This window comes from Eptesicus fuscus, chromosome 12, assembly GCF_027574615.1.
Source record: "Eptesicus fuscus isolate TK198812 chromosome 12, DD_ASM_mEF_20220401, whole genome shotgun sequence".
NCBI lineage: Eukaryota > Metazoa > Chordata > Mammalia > Chiroptera > Vespertilionidae > Eptesicus > Eptesicus fuscus.
The window spans coordinates 92,579,990-92,599,862 of NC_072484.1; the positions used below are offsets into that span (position 1 = coordinate 92,579,990).

The window sequence follows — 19,873 nt, forward strand, 5'->3', positions numbered from 1 at the left end:
ATACTGACCGCTGCACCGTCTCTGTTCTCAAAAGCCTTTTCCCGCGGGATTTACCTTGGAAGCAGGTTACCTTCCGTTACGCTGCATGAACTCCCCTCTTCCACGGACCCGGCCACGTGTTTTTGCACAGCCCTCGGAGGCAGGTACACCTGCACGTGCGCCAGCACCAGGAGCCCGCTGGGAGGGCAGTACCTGTAGGCACTTAACATCGGACGAGAGAAAGTTGAAGCAGAGTGAAATAATCGCACCCATCTGACTTAACCATTAGATCACAGGACGGGGCTGTGCCACGTAAGCATCCGCAACTCCTGATGGGAATTGTCTGAAACGCGCGCTCCGGGTCGTGGCTGTAGGAGAGAGAGATGCTCTGTGGCTCGGGGTCCTCTTTTGCCGGGTTCTTTTCGTGTGGCAGGGTTACAGTGTGTCATAGGCTTTCCTCTGGGAATAAGGGTGAGTTTGAGCCCTAAGTTCCTTGCCAGAGAAGAGCTGGCAGAGGAGAAGTCCTCGGTGAGTGCTCCCCTTTCGCAGGCATCCTCGTCTCCTTTCGGGAATGATGGCGGCACGCCGTCCAGGCTGGATCAGCGGACCCCTCTGCGCACGCGGTGGGCTGAGTGTACAAAGGGCAGGGGCGGGCTCTGCAAACTCAGCCGACAAATAGTCAACATTGCTTTGTGTTCGCCTCGGCATTTTGTTCTGATGAAGTTACATGGAGGACTAGCTAGGATCTGTTTCCCGTCGATGTAATAAATACGTATTAGCCAGTGAGCTCCGTGCTGTTCCAGGCGCTTGGCACAAACAGACTGCCCTCCCCCCTAAAACTCGCCTTGAGCACAAACTGATGAAGAGCCCAAACCAGTGTCCTGGCACTTGCTTGGTATCTTTTTTAATATATTTTTATTGATTTCAGAGGGGAAGGGAGAGAGAGAGAGAGAGAGACAGAGAGAGAGAGAAAAAGAAAGAAACATCAATGATGAGAGGGAATCATTGACCAGCTGCCTCCTGCACACCCTCCACTGGGGATGGAGCCCACAACCCAGGCCTGTGCCCTGACCAGGAATGGAATTGTGACCTCCTGGTTCATAAGTCGACGCTCATCCACTGAGCCATGCCAGGTGGGCACTTGCTTGGTATTACGACGCCCTGGACTGCCACCTCCACGCTTTTGCAGGCCGGGCAAGAGCCGGAGAGCATGATGAATCGGAAACCTGTCATGTCTCCTTATCTCTTATGTCTGTTATTATGGGAAACGGGAGGGCATTTTTTATGCTGTCCTTGCGTGCTCATCCACTGGCTGCCGAGGCAGAAAAGAGAGCAGCATTAAAGATTAAGTGGAGAAAAACTCTGTGAGAGGAAAGGGGTTACTTTCATGTATTCAAGTGACCATAAATAGAGGAGAAAATTGTCCAAGTAATCTGGGTCCCTCCCTCTCAGTGGAATTCAGCGACGAATACGGAAGTCCGGGCTCTCTCTGGGGAGCCGCTGTTTTAAGGCAGCCTTCCCTTCCCAACAGACGGGGTGGGTTTCAGGTGCAGCTGGTCTCTGCTCTCGCGCCCACCCCACCCTCACGCTGGCCTTGGTGGGGCTAGCATTGTTGTCACTAAACAAGTATCTAATAACTGGTACTACTTTCTTCTGTTCTTGGTTCACAATGTTTTTCCGTGGGGAGAGGAGTCGGGAGTTCAAAGTGATTTTTTCAGTGCCGTACCCAAAACTGATGTTCTTGGGGTTTGTTTGTTTTAAATAAAAACATTTGGAGCCCAAGTTTTTACCTCCAAGCTGTTTGCTGGCACTGTTTTCTCTGAGCCTTCGACTCCAGGGCCCCTGTTGAGATCAGGAAAGTGGAGAAGGGAAGGATGAGGCCCGGGGTGCAGACGCCCTGGCCAGGCTTGAAAGGCGTCCTAGTCTCGTGCCCACCCCTCGCCCAGCTTGTGCCAGAACTGCGCTGCCGAGTCCCTGTCGGCCGAGGGAAGCCACCTTTCTGGTGGGTTGTTTGTTTTATTGTTTCAATAGCATTTCAGGGTTTTCTCCTACATGAGAATATTCTAGTAACTGCTAGCCAGAACCGATCGTAATAGCCAAGGAATTGGACGCTATTACACCTCAGAGCATCTGAAATCCCGCTGCCTGACTCTCCATCCCAGCCCACCTGGGCCTCCTGCTGGTTTCCAAGCTGCTGCTGTTTATGGGGCTCCAGGCAGCCCCCGGGCTCCTTGAAATCTGCCGGGTGCAAGGCTGCCTCCCCTGCTGACCCGTTTCCTCCCAGGCCTGCTGACAGCGAGAAGTCCAGGATGGGAAACAGCAGGGTCAGGGTCAGGGCCTTGCTCAGAAAGGGCAGAGGCGTCGAAGCCCTTAGGCCACTGGCCAGAAGCACCTTATCGATCTTGAAATGAGGTGTGTCTAAGTGGTTGACGTGACGGTTCGATCCCCGGTCAGGGCACAGGCCCGGGTTGTGGGCTCCATCTCCAGTGATTCTCTCTCATCATTGATGTTCCTGTTTCTCTCTCCCTTCCTCTCTGAAATCAGTAAAAGTATATTTAAAAAGAAAAAGAAAGAAGACTCTGGCTGAGACACACGGAATGGATACCATTTGCTTTTCTTGAGATACCTGAGGGGGAGGCACTGTGGATGGTCAGAATCAAGGCCCCTGGTGCGCATTCACTCTTAGTGGCCCCACGCCCGTCCTCTCTGTTGTGAGTCTCCTGTTTTCACCTCGTGGGAGAGGGATCCAGGCAGTGGCGGACACTCCCAAATGGCTGTGAGGAAGGAAGTCCAAGTAGGTGCGAGTGTCGGTTGGTCTCGGGCAAGATTCATTTCCAAGTCAAAGTGTTCAAAATAATAGGGCAGAGCCTGGCCAGCATGGCTCAGTGGTGAGCATCAACCTATGAACCAGGAGGTCAGGGTTCAATTCCCAGTCAGGGCACATGCCTGGGTTGCGGGTTCGATCCCCAGAGGGTGCATGCAGGAGGCCGCTGATCCATGATTCTCTCTCATCATTGATATCTCTCCCCCCCCCCCTTGCTTTCTAAAAATCAATTTAAAAATATATATATATTTTTTAAAAGGCATAGGACAAAAAAATAAAAATAAAAAGGCATAGGGCAGAACTTTCTAACCAGTGCAAAGAAAAGGGTCACACCGTACTCTACCATCTGAAATTCTGCCTCACTTTGGAGGCGTAATGACTCACCGCCTGGCAGACTTGGAGCCGTAAGTAACCGTCTCCTTTGCCAAGTGAGCAGCTCGGTGAGTAACGGTGCAGCGTCGAGTGCAACAAATTGCAGGGGCCGGAGCGCCGGGGCCCTGGGAAGACGCGCTGCTGTGTGCGTGGCAAATCGCAGCGCACTCGGCCTATTTTTCTGCTCCTGGTTTCTAGGGCGAGCCAACGTAGCCGAGGGCTGAGTTGTGTCATGTACGGCTGTTCTTTCTTACTCCTCAGACCCCACGCTTATAAATGTGTCCTTGGAAATTAACTCAGGAAAGAGGAGAAGCAGAAGAAAGGGGGGCGAGTTGGTTTAGGGCACAGTTTTCTTGGATTTAATATATAGATATATATATAGATATATATATATGTGGTGCAGGCGTTGGAACTGGACAAACCACCGCTGCAGGGCATCTGATGCTCGCTGCGGATTTCGAGGGCAGGACTCGCTCCCGCTCAGGTCACCGCCTGCGCGTGTGGCCAGAAGCCTTTGTCTTCGGACGTGGGCCTGTAGGTTATGCGCTGCAGGAGGCGAGAGGGCCCGCTGGCTGGTCTCCAGGGCCAAGGAGAGGAGGAGTTCTACTTACGAACCGTCACACATCGGTCCTGGGTAATGGCCTTGGTGCTGAACAGACCGCCCCAGAGGCCCCGGAGATTCCTGGGGTAAGAGCCGCCATAAGTCAGCCACCGCACACACACTCGTAGCTGCTCCACATCTGTTTCTCTGCAGGCCAGGGAGGGCCAGCCTGGCCGGGTCGCGGCTGCTCGCACTGAAATGTGTGTCTTCGGCCGGGCCCCCGGGGCCACGGTGGAGCTCAGAGCTTGAGCTGTGCTTGAGCGTCCCGTGGTGGCGACGGCTTCTCCGTGACCGCACGGGCCGTGCACACTGTGCTGTCCAGGTTTTATAAACTGGAGACAGAAATCGTCCCCCACCCCCCCCCCCGAAATGGCCTCGGACAGCTGTTGCTCTCACAGCCGTTGGGAAGGGAGTGCCACCGCCCCTGCTCAGGCGACGAGGTTTGTCGCAACGGCGGGTTCAGACTCTTCCCTTCCGACACGGAGGCTGGAGTCATAGCTGCACGCGCCTCGCCTCGGAGCTAACCCGCGGCCTGTGTGCGGTGATGTTCACACGGACGTGCAGAGCAGCAGAGGGGATGGTGGTTTTAGCTGAGGTTAGGGCCACGTGAAACCGTCTCCTAACCACGCCCCGGCCATCGTGGGCATGCACGGTGGCGGTTGACCCGGACAGAAGGCAGCTGCCTGCAGCGCGTTCCCAGTGAGGGGAGCGCCTCTCGCCCTTCCTGACCGTGGACCCCAGTGCTGGCCACGTGACCTCCCCCCACCAGGACTCCGCAGAGTGGGCTTTCTGCTGGTTCTGGGAGGAACAGGTTTAGCTGAAGCCCCATGTTCTCATCCCGCCGGCACGTCTGCACCCTGGCGCGACCTCTTCCCTTTCCCTGCTCATTGCTGCTCTCGCGTGTGTTCGCTCAGATGCTTTTCAGTCTAACGCTCAGTCACGGGGTTTTTTCACTGCATAATATTGCTCATTTCCTGCCCAACTTTTTGGTTATCAGAATTTCAGTGTTGCAATCAATCTTTATTAATAGGGTACAGGAAGGCTTGTATTTTTTGTTCTTCGGTTTCCAAAGTTACCTACAAAGGCAAATAAATCGTCTCACTGCAAAAAACCTGGGGAGTACGCATGGGCAGAAAGAGGATGAGGAATCTAGAAGTTTCATCCGCAAGTCCCATCTATAACTCTTAATAAGAAATAGGGCTGCATTAGCCTATTATATCCTTAATGGAATATTGTAATGGTTATTAAATCAATTGACTCAGAATCTCTCTGTAATAAATGAGTCAGGCTCTATTATCCAATTACTGTCAGCTGCTACCTTTCCGGAGAGCAGGAATGGTGACTTGGATTGAATTTTTAACTGCTGGCACCTCTAGGAAGAAAGCAGAGAAGGAGGCGAGGCGCGAGCTGTGGCTCCGTGGGCAGAATCCGAGTCTCGGGCTGAAGGTCACCTGAAATCGGAGGTGTTGATAGCATCGCCTCATGCACACGACTTTACATTAAACCACCGTCGCTCCTTCCTGTTCTTCACTCCCCGCGCCCCACGAGGAGAAAAGGGAGAGAGGCGCCGCTTGGAAAGGACACGGGCTTGACGCAGCCGCGTCCTGCAGCAGGGCGGGCGGGTTTACATCCAGACCCGCTCTCGGCCTCACAGTGCAAATGTCAGCGTGCGCGAGCGTTCCGTGAAGCAGACGCTGAATAAGGCTAAGCTTTCACAATTCTTATTACAAATAAGCTTAGTTTGCCATCACCGTCGGTCCCCCTTCTTCAGTTACAAACTGTAAAATGAATTCCGTTAACCTGTAATGCTTCGGGCCCCCTTCTCTCGTTCATCTGCGTTTGACCCTGTGGCCGTGGCGGGGGGAGCCTGGGACCGGCCCAGAGCGTTAACAGGCAAGGAGCGAGGGGCGTGCTGCACAGCCGGAGCTGCTGGCTTCGGCTTGCTGAGCGTCGCCGTGGCACAGTGCAGGTGTGTTTTCCGTGCTGTGAAGCTGCGGAGGTACAGCACTGGCTGTACTGCTCCTTAGGAAGAAGAGGCAGGTAGACCTTCCTACCTGGTCTCCATATCCCAGTGTGCCTCTACTGGGTCCCGCCGTGATGGTCCTGGCGGGCTCTTAGGGCCTCCCCGGGTAACGTGACCGTGGCAGCTCCTGGAGCGAAATCGGCGCGAGTCTCGTGCCCGTGCTCTGCCAGTGGTTGCCCCGTGACTCCGAGCGAAGGCATTTCAGCTCCCTGGGCCTCACTTTCCGCCTCTGTGAAATGGGCGTAGGAGACGTGTGCCACCTCTGTGTGGGGTCACGTGTCTGCATTTGGACCCGTTCACGTTCTGCTCTGCTCTTCGGGTAAGAAGTGAATAAACACGGATGAGAACATGCTCCGTGTGCAGATCCACATGCACCTGTTTTGTTTGTTTCCCGTCTATTATTTTCCCAAACAAAATGCTCACAGTCAAGGAAGAGTCACATCAACGATGTACTGGCATCATATGTGTTAGGTTCGTGTGACCGTCAATCCTTAGCCCCAAGAAAGCCCCCTGGACCTTCCCAGGGAGCGGAAGTGTAAGAATTCTGGAGCAAATGTGGGCACTGCTCAACCCATGGGCCACATTCTTGGTTCTTGTGCCAAACACATAATTTAAAGATAAAATTAAAACTCTCAGTTATTGTCGTGCTACCAAAATAAAGGCATACAGCATTGAGGAAACAGAAAACGTTTAAATTTGGCAAGTCTTCCTGAGGATTAACTTACTGACCCAGTACCCTACAATAAATGGTGTTTCTTATGTCTCTCAATATCTAAAATTTGGCAAATTTTTGGTAACTTTAAAATTAAAAAAAAGAAAGAAAAGAACAGATAAAAACCCCTGGATCTTATATAATCCCTAAAGCTTTTTGTGTAACCCCTTGTCGTGTCAGTATGCACAATTAAACTCCCTCTTACATAATTATAATCGAGTAGTTTGCTCTGCCACCCAAATGCAGAGTCGGTTTTTATCTCCTGTGAAATGCAGACAGTGCTGGTGGCTTAATTAGTGCTTTGCTTCTGTTTTCACCAATTCCGACCCTCTGCTTCTAAAGACGCGTGCTTGTGTGGGAGGAAAGATTAGGAATACAAATAGAGTGATTTTACCCCGCGTTAGCGCATAATCACTCACTTTGTAATTGGGCTTTTGTGTTGCCAGTAACATGAACGGGAGGAGGACTCCCGCACCCGAGTTGTGCTGAGCGAGAGGAACGAATGGTGAAGACGTGCACCCCACCGTGTGATTTGTCTTCCGTTCCCCAGATCTGGGGTATCCCACACGGACGTTCCTTCGTAGCGTGTTTAATCGTTGCAGATAAGAGAAGATAAAAGCCGGATAACGTCAGGTTAATGGCAGCCCTAACCCTTGACTCCTCCTCAGTGGTCGCCCCGTGGTCGCTGGTGTTGGCCTTAGCTTCTCTGTGAAGGTCCCAGACCCTGAGCCAAGTTGCCTGGGCCTCGGGGTAGGTTTTGGCTCCATCAGTGATTGCCCCTGTGACTGAGAACAAGTCGCTCCCGCTCCCTGGGCCTCAGTCTCCTCCTCGGTAGCATGGGGATGGGAGAGCATGGGGATGGGAGAGGAGCCTCCGGGCTGTGGCGGGAAAAGAATTGGTGTCTGTGTGCACTTAGAACCACAGGGTCTGAGACCAGGAAATCCTGGGGTCCTTCCGAGGGCTGCTGCTCTTCACCTCTTACTCTCGCTCATCGAAGCAAGTCAGGTTAAGTTTTAAATTTCATAAACATTTTAACGAGAGGAAAATGGCAACATAAAAATAACAGGTTTTATCTATAACACAAACGTTTCACATTATATAGCAATGGTTACTACTTGAAAATATTTTTCTACCATCTTGTTCCTGAGACATAAAAATCTGGAAAGTGAGCCTGGAGCTCCGGAAGCGCCCTTGGAGAAGGCAGGCCGCGTGCAGGCGGGTGGAAGTGAAACTGTCCCTCAAAGTAAAGGGGGAACGATGGAGAAGAGATGGGGTCGGGAGTACCACGCAGAGCACGAGCATTTGCAGGATACGATAAGCATTGATAATATTTCAACCTTCCCTGAAAATTTTGGAATTAAAAAAAAATCTCATTAATGGGAAATAGCACTCAGAAGTTTATGGTTAGAAACCGAAACGTCTAGAACTTTCTAGGTGAACCGGAGGAAAGGCCTGAGGGAGAAGCTGTCCATCTTTCTACGGGTCCTTTATCTTGAGGGCTTTGGAAATACCAGCCCATAAACCTGTGATAGAGAACGGAGCTGCCTCGTTACTGACGCGCCAGTTATGCTTTAAGAGCTTAATGAAATGCACCGCCTACGCTAAAATCCGCCTTCGTGTCAGCTTTGGATGTTACGTTTCGGAAATGTGTTAAATTGGTATAAATGCATCCAGGGAAGTAACCGGAAACCGTATACACTGCCAGGAGGCGAGGGCAGTGGGTGCCCGTGTGCAGTCGTCATCAGCTCGGTCGCCGCTGAACACAGGTGGGTTCTCACGTCTCTGCTCGTGTGTTTTCCTAACAGATGAAGGACTCAACCACGAATGCAAGCTCTGCAGCCAGACCTTCGACTCCCCGGCCAAACTGCAGTGCCACCTGATCGAGCACAGCTTCGAGGGCATGGGGGGCACCTTCAAGTGCCCCGTGTGCTTCACAGGTAGGCGAGGCCCGCCCAGGCCTGGCGCTCATCCCCACCCAGCACAGGTCCCCCTGCTCCGGCCTCATTTGGGGAGGAGGTGTGTGATTCTGCTATTAGCATTATTGATTGCAGCTACTTAGAGGCTCAGATGGGCCGGAAGGTTAGCCAGGAGGACGAGCAAATGGCATTTCAGGTCCTCTCAGAAGTTTGCACTTTTCCATTTGGAAAATGACATCCCGGTTTTGTTCCATTTTCTCTTCTCCACGTCAAAAGGTCACCGAGGCAGACAGCCGGACGGAGCCGCTTTTGTCACGAGACGTTGGACTAAAAGCGCGGCCCTGCTGTCCGTGCGTCTGCTGTTTCGGCAGGAAGACTGGATCCGGGGGGGGGGGGGGGGGGAGCCTTTTACCTTCCAGGGGCCGCTGGCTCTTTGTAACATTGGCGGGCCATGCAGGTATCACCTTAAGAGTTAGCCTGCTGCATCCGGTCCGACATTTAATGAGCTCCCCCCATGCGGAGGTAGGGCCGGGCCAAATGGCTTCACGGGGCGGGCCAGATTCCCCACCCCTGCTTTATAACACTGCCCATGAGCAATGAAAATATTACTATTATTACTGATTTCAGAGAGGAAGGGAGAAGGAGAGAGACACATCCATGATGAGAGAGAACCACATCCCACCCTGGGGATCGACTCTGGAACCTGGGGTTGTGCCCTGACCAGGAATTGAATGGTGACCTCCTGGTTCATAGGTCGACGCTCAACCCGAGTCACGCTGCCCTAGAAATGAAAAGATTATTATAATCCTCCCAAAAGTCCCTGAACTTGGCAACAGTTGATAAGGCATTCATTTCCTAGGACATTGGAATTTTTAAGGGAGACATAGATATAAATAGACACATTGAAGAAGAAATTTGTATTAGCTGTGGTAAGAGGTCACTTTGTAGCCCCCCAAGAAATGTCAGAAACGAAAACTTGAAGCCCCGGGGTGGAAACGGGGCCGCACGCGGTGCTGTACTTCCCCGACGACACCGTGGCCCCGGACGCTCCTCTGGTCGCTTGGCATGTGCCAGGGACTCGGTGGTTAAGTCCCTCCAGGCTACGTGTCTTTCTTATTTGTCAGGAAAAGCAAACATGTAGGCTCTCGAAATTGACTTCTTTGTTTCCTGAGCAACATTCCAGGCATCGATTCCGAACTCAGTGGCCCGGCCTTGGCGCTCTGCGCTGTGATGAGACGGCGCAGGAGCAGGACCGAGTGTGCGGCTCGGCCTTCCGCTGCGCCGCCACGCTGCTTCCTCGGGCCATTCCACAGCCACAGCTTCTTTCAGGACTATTTTTCTGTTTTGTTTTTTTTATTTTTTTGTTAATCCTCACCTGAGGATATTTTTCCATTGATTTTTAGAGAGAGTGGAAGGGAGGGGGAGAGACAGAGAGAGAGAGAAACATGGATTGGTTGCCTCTCACACGTGCCTGACCAGGGTCAAGGATTAAGCCTGTAACCCAGGTACGTGCCCTTGACTGGAATCGAACCCAGGACCCTTCAGTCCGCAGGCCGACACTCCGTCCATGGAGCCAAACCGGTGAGGGCAGAACTATTTTTTCATTCTTCTGAATTTGTACTTAAAAATTCTGTCATGTAGTATTTATCTTGAGCTACAAGTCAGGCATCTGGATTCTTTATAAACGTTCCTAAATAAGTCTTCATAAGGGGGTGGGGTCCTAGATCTCCTCATGATTAAGACCCTCGTGAAACAGCTCTTTTGTGGCGTGGCCAGAAGCCTCGGAAAAGGTGCTAACTGACACGGACGTTAGTTGCAAATCTGTATGAAAACCCATTTCTTTCTGGTGATGTGGGTGAGAGACAAAAAGGCTTTAATTATGAGCAGTCTGCACTTCGGGCTGACAGGCCTAAATGGTTCTCGTGCATCTTGAAGTCATTCTTTAGCAATAACATTTAAGGTGGGGGGGACCCTGGCTTGTTAGGTGGGAGAGGAAATCTGAGCAGTTTTCAGGGTAATGAGAAATGTGATTAAAATGCATGACTCATAAGAGCAATATTCTAATATTTTAGGTTGGCTGGCAATTAGAATAATTTTAATGATTAGCGCAGAGTCAAAGCCAAACGCCGGCGTCTTTAATAAGCCCTCTCCCCGCCTGTCCCGATTAATATTGTGGAGGCGAACTTTTTCAGGTCACAGTGCACCAGGCATCCGTCAGGAGCCGCGCTGCCAACCCAAACACTGCCTCTGGCATCTACAATTTAATTATTAATAGGATGTCTCCCAGGTAAACTGTTACACAGGCTTAGGGCCTTGTTTTGTAGTCATTAAAATTGAACATGTTTATATTATTGAAACCCTTGCATTCTGTGTGTAGGCTGAGTTGATCTTAAAGGACCCAAAGAGACGTTACCTGGGGTTCTGTTTCATATTTATAGACAATGCCCCCGAGCTGCCGTGCGGTATCATTCTCAGCATTAACGCATTTAAATAGAGAACTGTTTGCTAGCTGTAACTTTAGGCAAATACAATAAACAGGGTTTGGCATTTATGATTTCTTAACCTGTGGGTTGCTGAGAAATCGGGGTTCCGACAGTGCTGCTGGTGCATTTGACAATTTGGGGCTTTATTTCGAAAAGATTTACGGGGAGCGGGACCTCCATAAGCCTTGCCTTTGGAGCCATTTGGGTGGATTCGGTGCTCCGTCAAGGGCATCGTCACGAAAGCCAGAGACCGGGCAGAGCGAAGGTGGCGGGGGTCACCCCCCCCCCCCCAGGCCTGTGCCTTCAGTCCGCCCACTCTGGGTCTCCTCTGGGACTCCTCCACAGAGGCCATTAGAGAGAAAGTAACGGCGCCCGTTTTTTCTCATTGCAGTGTTTGTTCAGGCAAACAAGTTGCAGCAGCACATTTTCTCCGCCCACGGACAGGAAGACAAGATCTATGACTGCACACAGTGTCCACAGAAGTTCTTCTTCCAAACAGAGCTGCAGGTAACGTCCCCGCGGGGCACTGGGCTTGACCTCCGTGGCTCCCCTCGGAGTCTGGATTCGGGGAAGGGCTCACCTGGGCCCCAGGATGCCTGGTGTGCTGGGCCGGAGGGGCAGGGCGGGGCTGGATCAGCAGACACCAAAGTGGTTTTGCCTCCAGCTGCTGTCAATCATGAAAAGAAGGCGAACAGCCCTGTAATTAGACCTTCTGACCCAGTGAGATGGACTTAGGGGTCAGGCTGATTGGACGGGAGGGGGACGCCCAGGCGCCTCGCTGGTCAGGGCCGATCCTCAGCCCCTGTTTTATTCATGCTCTGCTCTCACCGGGCTCGGGCGGGAGGCACGGCGGTTACGGTCCGAAGGGCTCACGCCGAAGGGAGAAGGGGGCGCAGGAAGCCGTGCTCCCGCACGGGGCGCTTCTCCCTCGGAGCAGAGGAGAGGGATTAGTGCCTGTAACGGCCTTTGAGGTAAATGTTGGCACCAGACGTGTTCAGGGCAGCCTTGAGCGTCCCACTTGCTAGAGAGGTGACCTTGCTCAGGTCCAGGATGGCTCTGAGCCTCAGAGGTGAAGCAATGACACACACGTGTAACATGTAAGGGGTTGTTGCTAGGTAACTATGGAAGGACAGATCTGGTTCTAAGGCATAAACTATAATGTATAACAGGAATCTGGTTTAGCAGGAGACTGATAGTTAAATAATGAGTCAGAGACTGGATCCTGTGGCTTATTACAAAAAGGAAAGTAACTATTTTTTGTTGTTACTTCATCTGGAAAATGGGCATAATACCTATCCTGATTTTTCTGATGAAATCGTGTGAAAGAAACATGTGTTGTTAACCCTTGGTGGAGAATGGATTTGAACTCAAAATTATTTTATGATGAGCACTATTATTAACAATAAGTTCTTGATTTAGCCTACACTGGGTGGGGGTAATTATATTTTTGTATTGACTTCCTTGAACAGCCCAAGGAGGCAAGGGTCTGGCTGAGCCCCGCCCACTCCCTGGCCCCACCCCCCCCTCGGGCCCTGAGCAGCCTTGTGCCTCCCTGGCTCAGGGAAGGTGGAATGGTGTTAATTTTGTGTCAAAATAAGGAAGTTAGAGGTTATCTTCTCAGTTATTCTATAAGGGAGCAACTAGCAGATTAAGGAGGTGAAGTAAAACAGGAAAGCATGGGTGAGCCCCTTTACCTGACGTTCTGTGTCATGGGACCGAACAGAGTTGCTGTCTAGCTTGTCATCACTTCAAATAGAGCTCTACTCAGTCGGGTCTGTGTGAATTGATTAGAGAAGGCAGGCCAAGTTAGAGGGTTGTGTGAAATTGTGTCTTATTAAGCAAAGAGCCTACATTTTTATTGGAAAGTTTATTCTTACTGCACTAGGCATCACAGGAAGAGTCGCTTTGGTTTTTCTGATGCTGTAAAGGATGTGGGCCATACACCTCGTGGTTCCGCTCATTAGTATGTAAACGGTGAAGCAGAAAACCAAACTCCTGGAGACTGTGGAGACCGACTTCCATCTCATGTGCTTGAAAAGACTTGGCTGACGTCCGCAGGCAGTCCCATGTCTGCACCGTCCAGTCCCCCTTCACCCGAGGAGCACACGTTCGAAACCCCCCAGGCGAGGCCTGGGCCACAGAGCACCTGTAGGTTCTATGTTTTTCCCGTGCGCATGCCTGTGACAGCTCAGTTTAAAAGTTAGGCACAGTACGAGAGTAACAACAACAGTAATACAAGAGAGCAATTACAGCAATGTATTGTAATGAAAGTTATGCGAGCGTGGGCTCTCTCTGATAACGGATCTGATAACCGAGGAGGCTAAGTGACTGATGGACGGGGGTGGGGAGGGGGAAGGGGGTGGGGGGTGTAGTGTGGATACACTGGGCAAAGAGGTGATTTGCCTCCTGGACAGGGCAGCGCGGGATGGCTAGCCAGATTTCTTCGCACTACTCAGAACCACGTGAAATTCAAGACTTAAGAATCGTTTATTTCTGGAATTTCCCAGTTACTAGTTTCAGACTGCAGTTGACCATGGGTAACTGAAACCAGGGAGAGTGAGGTCGTGGATGAGGCGGCAGCTGTATCAGTAGGTTCCAGTGGAACTAACCTGGTGGTAAAGCTTCAATGTCTTTCACTAAAAGATCCCAACCCTGGCAGTTCTGGCCTGGGGCCCGAGGTGGAGCAGACGGAGCTGAGCAATGAGTGGCATCCTGCAAGACCCCCAGTTTCTTTCATGGTGCGTTTTGGGGTTTCATGGAACATAGAGTATTCACTCTTTTCTACAATTCATAAAGACGGGTGGTTCTTAAATTCTTTGATCTCAGGATGCCATTACACTTAAACATGATTGAGGACCACGAAGGACTTGGACCCATGTGGCTATTGATAGTTTCTGTATTAGAAAAAAAATTGAGAAATGTTTTAGACGCAAGAATAGACAGATACGCAATTCTCCCAACTGTCAGAGGGATAACGTCGTGTGCCAAGTAGCCTCTAAAATCTCCGCCGAGCACACATGGGAGAATGAGTCTGTGAAGGGCTGATGACATAGGAATGTTATTGTGAAAAGAGCGTTGACCTAACAGACCCCCTGAAAGGATCTGGGGGCCCCATGTGTCCCCGGGTCACAAGAGGAGCCGCAGGTGTAGAAGACAGATTCCACAACACAGACTCCCTGAGCTCTTGTGAGGTCCTTACGATCGCAAGGGGCCAGAACATCTCCTCATACACGTCTGACGTGTTCGGATTGTGACCCGGCCGTAAGTCTCACGTCATAATCCAAGGCTGTGAGCCTTCTCGTTCCAGGCTAACACTCGGAGTCATACAGAGCTGGCCTTGACGTGAGTCCCAGGCTCAGCCCATTCCTACGCACAACATGGACAGTTGGCGTCGGGTCGCTTTCCATGTAGGAGGTCTGTTTAGGAAACGTGATCGTTTCTAGTTAGTGTGTGGTCATTATCTGTGTGGTAGATGCAACTGTGCCTGTTTTAGGAAACCCCCAGTAATAGCAGTGGCTTTCAGTTTCAGTACATTAAGAAAAATGGGTGAGAATTAACTTTTTCTAGTTTTGAGTGTGTTCGGATTTTGATGCTTTAACCTTAGGGGTTCCCAGTCCTGTGTGTTTGTTTCCGTTACCCAGATGACCTTTTCCCCGTGGGTTTAGAGGGAGCATTTAAATGTGATTTTTAGATCTTGATTTCTTTTATTTCCTGTATAGAACGTGAGCATGGTAAGTATACAAAAACCATAGTACAATTTTTTTAAATTTCTAGAATGAGGGGGAATGGACTAAAATGAAGGCAACAATAGAAAGGTTGGTAACCAAAATAGCAACAGAGCAGAAAAATGAATCTCTGGCATCAGCCCTCAGTAGGTCATGCCTTGGTACGTAAAATAAATGCAGATTTTAAAATTGACACATGTCATTCCACTAGAATTCATCTATGTTTTTATGCCCCTAAAGGTTAGAAAGAAGACTTTTCATAAAAGGTTATACACCTAAAGTCCCAAGAACTGAACTCCTGTTGGAGATTTGAAAGAATGTGGCGTCTTTGCTTCTTACATCAGAGTGAGGCAAGGTCTAGATGAGCCTCCACATTGCCCGGGGGCAGGGCTATGGTGTATCTTTCCATGGCGCCTACATGATGTCATGACCATAATATGTAACTTGCATTTCTTTCACTATTTACCTCCAATTAAAAACACAAAAGCCTCTCATTGTGGATAAGAAGTGCTTTGTTGGGCATAAAATTATATACCCTATAGACATATGCACACACACACACACACATACACCACACACACACACACACACACACACACACACACACACACACACACACACACGTGTGTTGTTTCACTAATACTGCCTTCAAGGCCTTTCCAGATTCTGAGAATTCCTCAGTATACCCTGTCCATCTTCAGAAAGGTCAAGGCCTCAGCCATCACCCTGTGGGCCTCACAGACCACAGCTCCTTTTAGAATTAATGAAACCTGTTTCTATGGAAAACTCAACCCTGGACCCACCTTTCCCGTGTGGAATCTGTACGTGTACGTCACATGGTCTACACCTTCAGACCCGGAGTTCTCACTGCCAGTCCTGAGATATGTGATGTGTGATCGTGGGCAGGGTGTCATCTTTTCCTCTCAGTAGAGTTTTCTCCCACGTTTGCGAGGAATTCCAGTGCCCTTCACGGCCACCTCACACGCTGGTGGGAAGATGTGCTGAGGAACAGAGTGCGTTATTGGAACCAAACGCACATTCCGTTACTTTAACAGCGAATGAATATGTTGAATGTTTCCCATGTTTTCCTAACAGACCTTACAGCTCTTGCTGCAGAACTGGAGGAAGCAGCTTGGAGAGCAGGGCAGCGTGGTCCAAGAATAACATCCTACAATGCATGTTTGTGCGAGTGGTTTGTGCAGGTGTGAGCAGGGGCGTTAGCAAAGCTGCTGCTGAATAGGCCACTTTCTTTCCAGGCGGTAATGGCCCTTTAATTGGTGCCTCCAGAGAAGCTACAATTCAATGGCAGGGATCAAATCGTCCTCTTCCAACAGGTCCCCATAGAGAGTCCGCAGACGGCGTGTTAGGGATGGGGGGGTGTAGAGGGAATTCCGGAGGTAGGGGGAGAGGGAATTGGCCGAGGTGCACGGAGGCTGGGAGATCCTTTCACATGAAAAAGTCCTGTGATTCTCAGCCCTTCCCTTCGTGAACTCAGGAACCGCTTTCCACATTCCACCGAGTCCTGAGGTGAGACGGCGAGGGCTGTCCCGAGACTGCAGACGCCACCACCTCCGAAAGATGGGGTTGTCTGCGTGGCTGTTTGATTTTCTCCTCAGACGCTTTCCGCCTGATGGTGAGGCCTGTTTTCACGGCCCACCTTCCCTGATGCTCGTATGGCCGCCTGTCGGTTTGGGGGCCCGGGATGGGGAGGGTGCCCGTCTCTCAGGCTGTCAGGGCCGGCATAGCCGGGCTCCGTGCTGGTCATGGGGGGCTGTCAGCGTGGGGCCAGCTCTCCCGCCTCCTCCTGGGTGGTCTGTGCCTCCCCGGCGCGCACCATCTCACCAGGCCACTGGGCTCCGCCTCTCCGGGTCGGGGGCTGTGATCCCGGCGCGCAGGTGCGAGGAGAAGCAATTGTGTCCCGGAGCCTGCGGTTCAGGAGCCCGTGTTCCCACGCCACCTCATCTCTCCGGCTCGCAGGCCTGCGGGGCTGGTGGAGGAAATGGTGCCGCAGGACCTGCCACTTAATCTGCTCAGTGGTTACATGGATCTGTTTCTTCTATTTGATCGAATCTCCAGGAACCAAATCCTTTGCATCGATGTATTGACTGGGGCGGTGTTGTCACCATTCATGTTGATCACTTTCAGCTGTTAATGTTGGATAATTCAATCAGGATTGATTGGCCTTACTATTGCAGGCAGCAAGTTAATCACACAGGACAAAGAACGAGGGCACGGCTCCCCTCAGTTTCCTGTGCCCCCTCTCTCTTTCCCTCTCTCTCACCCTCTCTCTCCCTTCCTCTCTCTCTCTCTCTTTCTCTCCCTTCCTCTCTCTCTCTCTCCCTGCCCCTCTCCCCCCCATCATCTGCGCGTAGCACAGAACTGGGGCTGGTATGAACAAAGAAGAGGGTTTAAGGTCTAGAATGGACACTGCCCCGACGGCGAGGTGGCTTTGTTCTGCTGTTCGGTGCTGCTGCGTGTGGGAATGGAGCCCGATTGTCACAAGGAGCTCATCCGGACTAAACAAGCAAGTGCATTTCCAGGGGCCCGTTCCGTACCAGTCAGTGCTGGATCGGTGTGCAGGCTTGGGGCGCAGCCCGGGCTCACCTGCCCCTCGCGTGGCCTCACTGCTTCACCAGGTGTCCGGCTGGCACATTGTCAGGCACCGAGTGGGTAATGGGACCGAGGGAAGGCAACGGAGGTGACTGCGATGGGTTAGCAGCATTTATTTACGTCTGAATTGTTCCTGCAGCGCCCCGCCCAGCTTTTAAAATCCTCCATCCATTAATTTCTTGATGTTCCTGTCGGTGGCTGGTTTTCGCTATTAAAAGGGGGAGAGCCAGCTCCTTGCTCTGAGGCGCCCACCTCCCGCAGCCCTGTTGTTAGCAACCTGCCCCCACGTTGTGTTTCTGCCTGGCCCGGAGCTGACGACAGATGGCCATCTCCGACTGCCATCGGGGCTTTATGGAGCATCCAGCCAGGGTGCACTGAGACCCTGGCCGGGCCGCCAGCCCTCCCTCCACCCCCTGGAAATGAGCCTCCCTCTGCCACGCTCTGCATTGGCCGGCTCGGCTGGCCCTGCCGTCCGTGGTGTCGCCAAGACCGCCTGCTGCCACAGCACCGATCGCCCCATTAGGGACGAAGCACCGCGGGCACGGCTGTCAGGTTTGTCCTGAACAGACAGCTGCTCTCAGCACCTCTGCTGTCAGCGTCTTTGGAGAGAGGTGGAAACCCCGTTTCTAGAACATTCTGTGGCCCAGAGAGGCACGTTGCATGTGTGTTCCTATGTTATTTTATTTTTTAATATTTTTATTGATTTCAGAGAGGGAAGGAGAGGGAGAGAGAGAGAGAAACATCCATGATGAGAGAGAATCATGCATCGGCTGCCTCCTGCACGCCCCCCACTGGGGTGCCCTGACGGGAATCGAGCCCTGACCTCTTGGTTCCTGGGTCGATTCTCAACCACTGAGCCACACCTGCCAGGCTGTGTTCCTGTTTTAGCTGTTCGCTCTGCACAGGGACCTGTGGCCTTGCGTTCGAAGAGACCGGTGCCGAGAATGAAACCCATTGTGTAAAACTTGGACCCGGCGATGGGAAACACCCCGTCCCTATCCCACTGCCCTGACAGTCAGGGCGAGGGCGAGGGCGAGGGCGAGGGCCATCCTGGACGGCGGCTAGAGATCAGGGAGGAGCCAGGCGTGCATGGCGGCGTGGCTGGTCCTGGGACAGCTGCGGGTCAGTCGTGCTGTGCGTGGGGGAGGGATCGGCTGCTCCTGGTGGCGTTTGCGAGGGCGGGGCAGCGTCAGAGCCACGTCAGCGAGCCCGCAGCCCTCACAGGGTGGCTCCCTTGCTGGGGCGCAGGCTTCCCAGCCGGCGATGGGCGATGGCAGGTGGCGGGATGGATGGATGGTGCTTGAGAGCCATGCTGGGGGCTGCCATTGAACAGGCAGTGATGGGCAGGGAGACCCTTTAACAGCGGTGGAACCTTAAACCGCCCAGACTGACAGCCCCCTCACTGAGGTGCGTAAGGGTGAAGGTGGTCGGGCAGAAAATAGAATAAAACAGTCCATTCGCGAAGAGCCAGGCGCTGAGCCCTCGCTCAGCTCAGTTATAATTCATGACAGCCCTGGGGGGGTGGGGGGCGTCCCTCTGTGGAGTTAGCGCCTCTCCAGGGAACCCCGCTGGGAGCACCCTGCGTCCCCCGACACCTGCCTGTACCCCCCTCTCTCTCTCTCCCCCTCCTCCCCCCCCCTCTCCTCTCCTCCCTCCTCCCCGCCCCGGGCTCTCTTGGGGTCACATTGGGAGGCTACTGTGCTTTGTAGCAGAGGCTCCAAAACGCACTGTCATTGAACCTGGAAGGTCACACCGCGTGTTGTTCAGGCTCCTTTAGGAAACGTCCCTTCGACAGTGGGCAGGAGGCAGCCATCGCCTTAAACCAGCAGCCGCTCTGGGCGCCCTGGACGCCCTGCCCATGGCCAGGCAGAGAGAGGCGCCCGTGTCTGACGGGGTGAGAGGCCCGGAAGCCCCACGGTGTCCATGACCGTCTACGTCCATGCTGTTGGGAAGCGGGGTTCAGTGCCCACTCTGAGGGGTGTTTGCCCCCTCAGTCCAGTGGCTGGGGCCTGTGGCGTGATGCCACCCACTCTGAGGACATGGCCTGGGGGCTGCCCAGCCTCCGCTCCAAATGGTCAAACCCGGGGCCGCAGCCGCCCCACTGGAGCTGCCGGGGGGGGCGGGGGGGGTGCCAGCGCCTTCGGGACAGAGGTGGCCCCGCCCTGGGCAGCTCAGCCAGCAGAAGTCCCTCCCTCCCCCCCTCCAGTCCCCTCTTCCCTACCCCCCAGCCCCATCCCATCCCACTCTGCCCAGCCCAGGGGGTCCTGGGCACGAGGCCAGTGAAGAACACAGAAGGCGAGCCCGCCGGCCAGCGTGACTCAGTGGTTGAGCGTCGACCTAGGAACCAGGAGGTCACGGTTGGATTCCAGGTCAGGGCACCTGCCTGGGTTGCAGTCTCAATCTCCAGCCGGGGGTCTGCAGGAGGCAGCCAATCAGTGATTCTCTCTCATTGATGTTTCTCTCTCTCTCCCTCTCTCCCTCTCCCTTCCCCTCTGAAATCAATAAAAAATGTTTAAAAACAAACAAACAAAAGGAGAAACCACCTTGTGGCTCAGGCTGAGTCGCGATTCATCTGTAATGTTTCCCAAAATGTGCCCTTAACATGGTCCGCGGCTGGTGCTCCTTTTA

The 19,873-nt window shown here is 52.6% G+C and overlaps 1 protein-coding gene and 1 long non-coding RNA gene across 4 annotated transcripts in view; both read left to right on the forward strand.

Moving 5' to 3' along the window:
• Positions 1 to 19,873, forward strand: part of ZNF521 (zinc finger protein 521) — a 275,000-nt gene that overhangs the window by 240,670 nt on the left and 14,457 nt on the right. For 2 of the 3 annotated variants that reach the window (XM_054723972.1, XM_054723973.1), the window contains exons 6-7: positions 8,317 to 8,448; positions 11,302 to 11,417. The exons of the other annotated variant lie outside the window; for it this stretch is intronic. In XM_054723972.1, the coding sequence (XP_054579947.1) occupies positions 8,317 to 8,448; positions 11,302 to 11,417 (248 nt within the window). The remainder of the gene's footprint in view (positions 1 to 8,316; positions 8,449 to 11,301; positions 11,418 to 19,873) is intronic. 3 annotated transcript variants of the gene reach the window in all.
• On the forward strand, positions 14,757 to 15,124 carry LOC114234015 (uncharacterized). The gene is made up of 2 exons (XR_008557659.1): positions 14,757 to 14,796; positions 14,876 to 15,124. It is a non-coding gene; the product is annotated as an uncharacterized LOC114234015 (long non-coding RNA).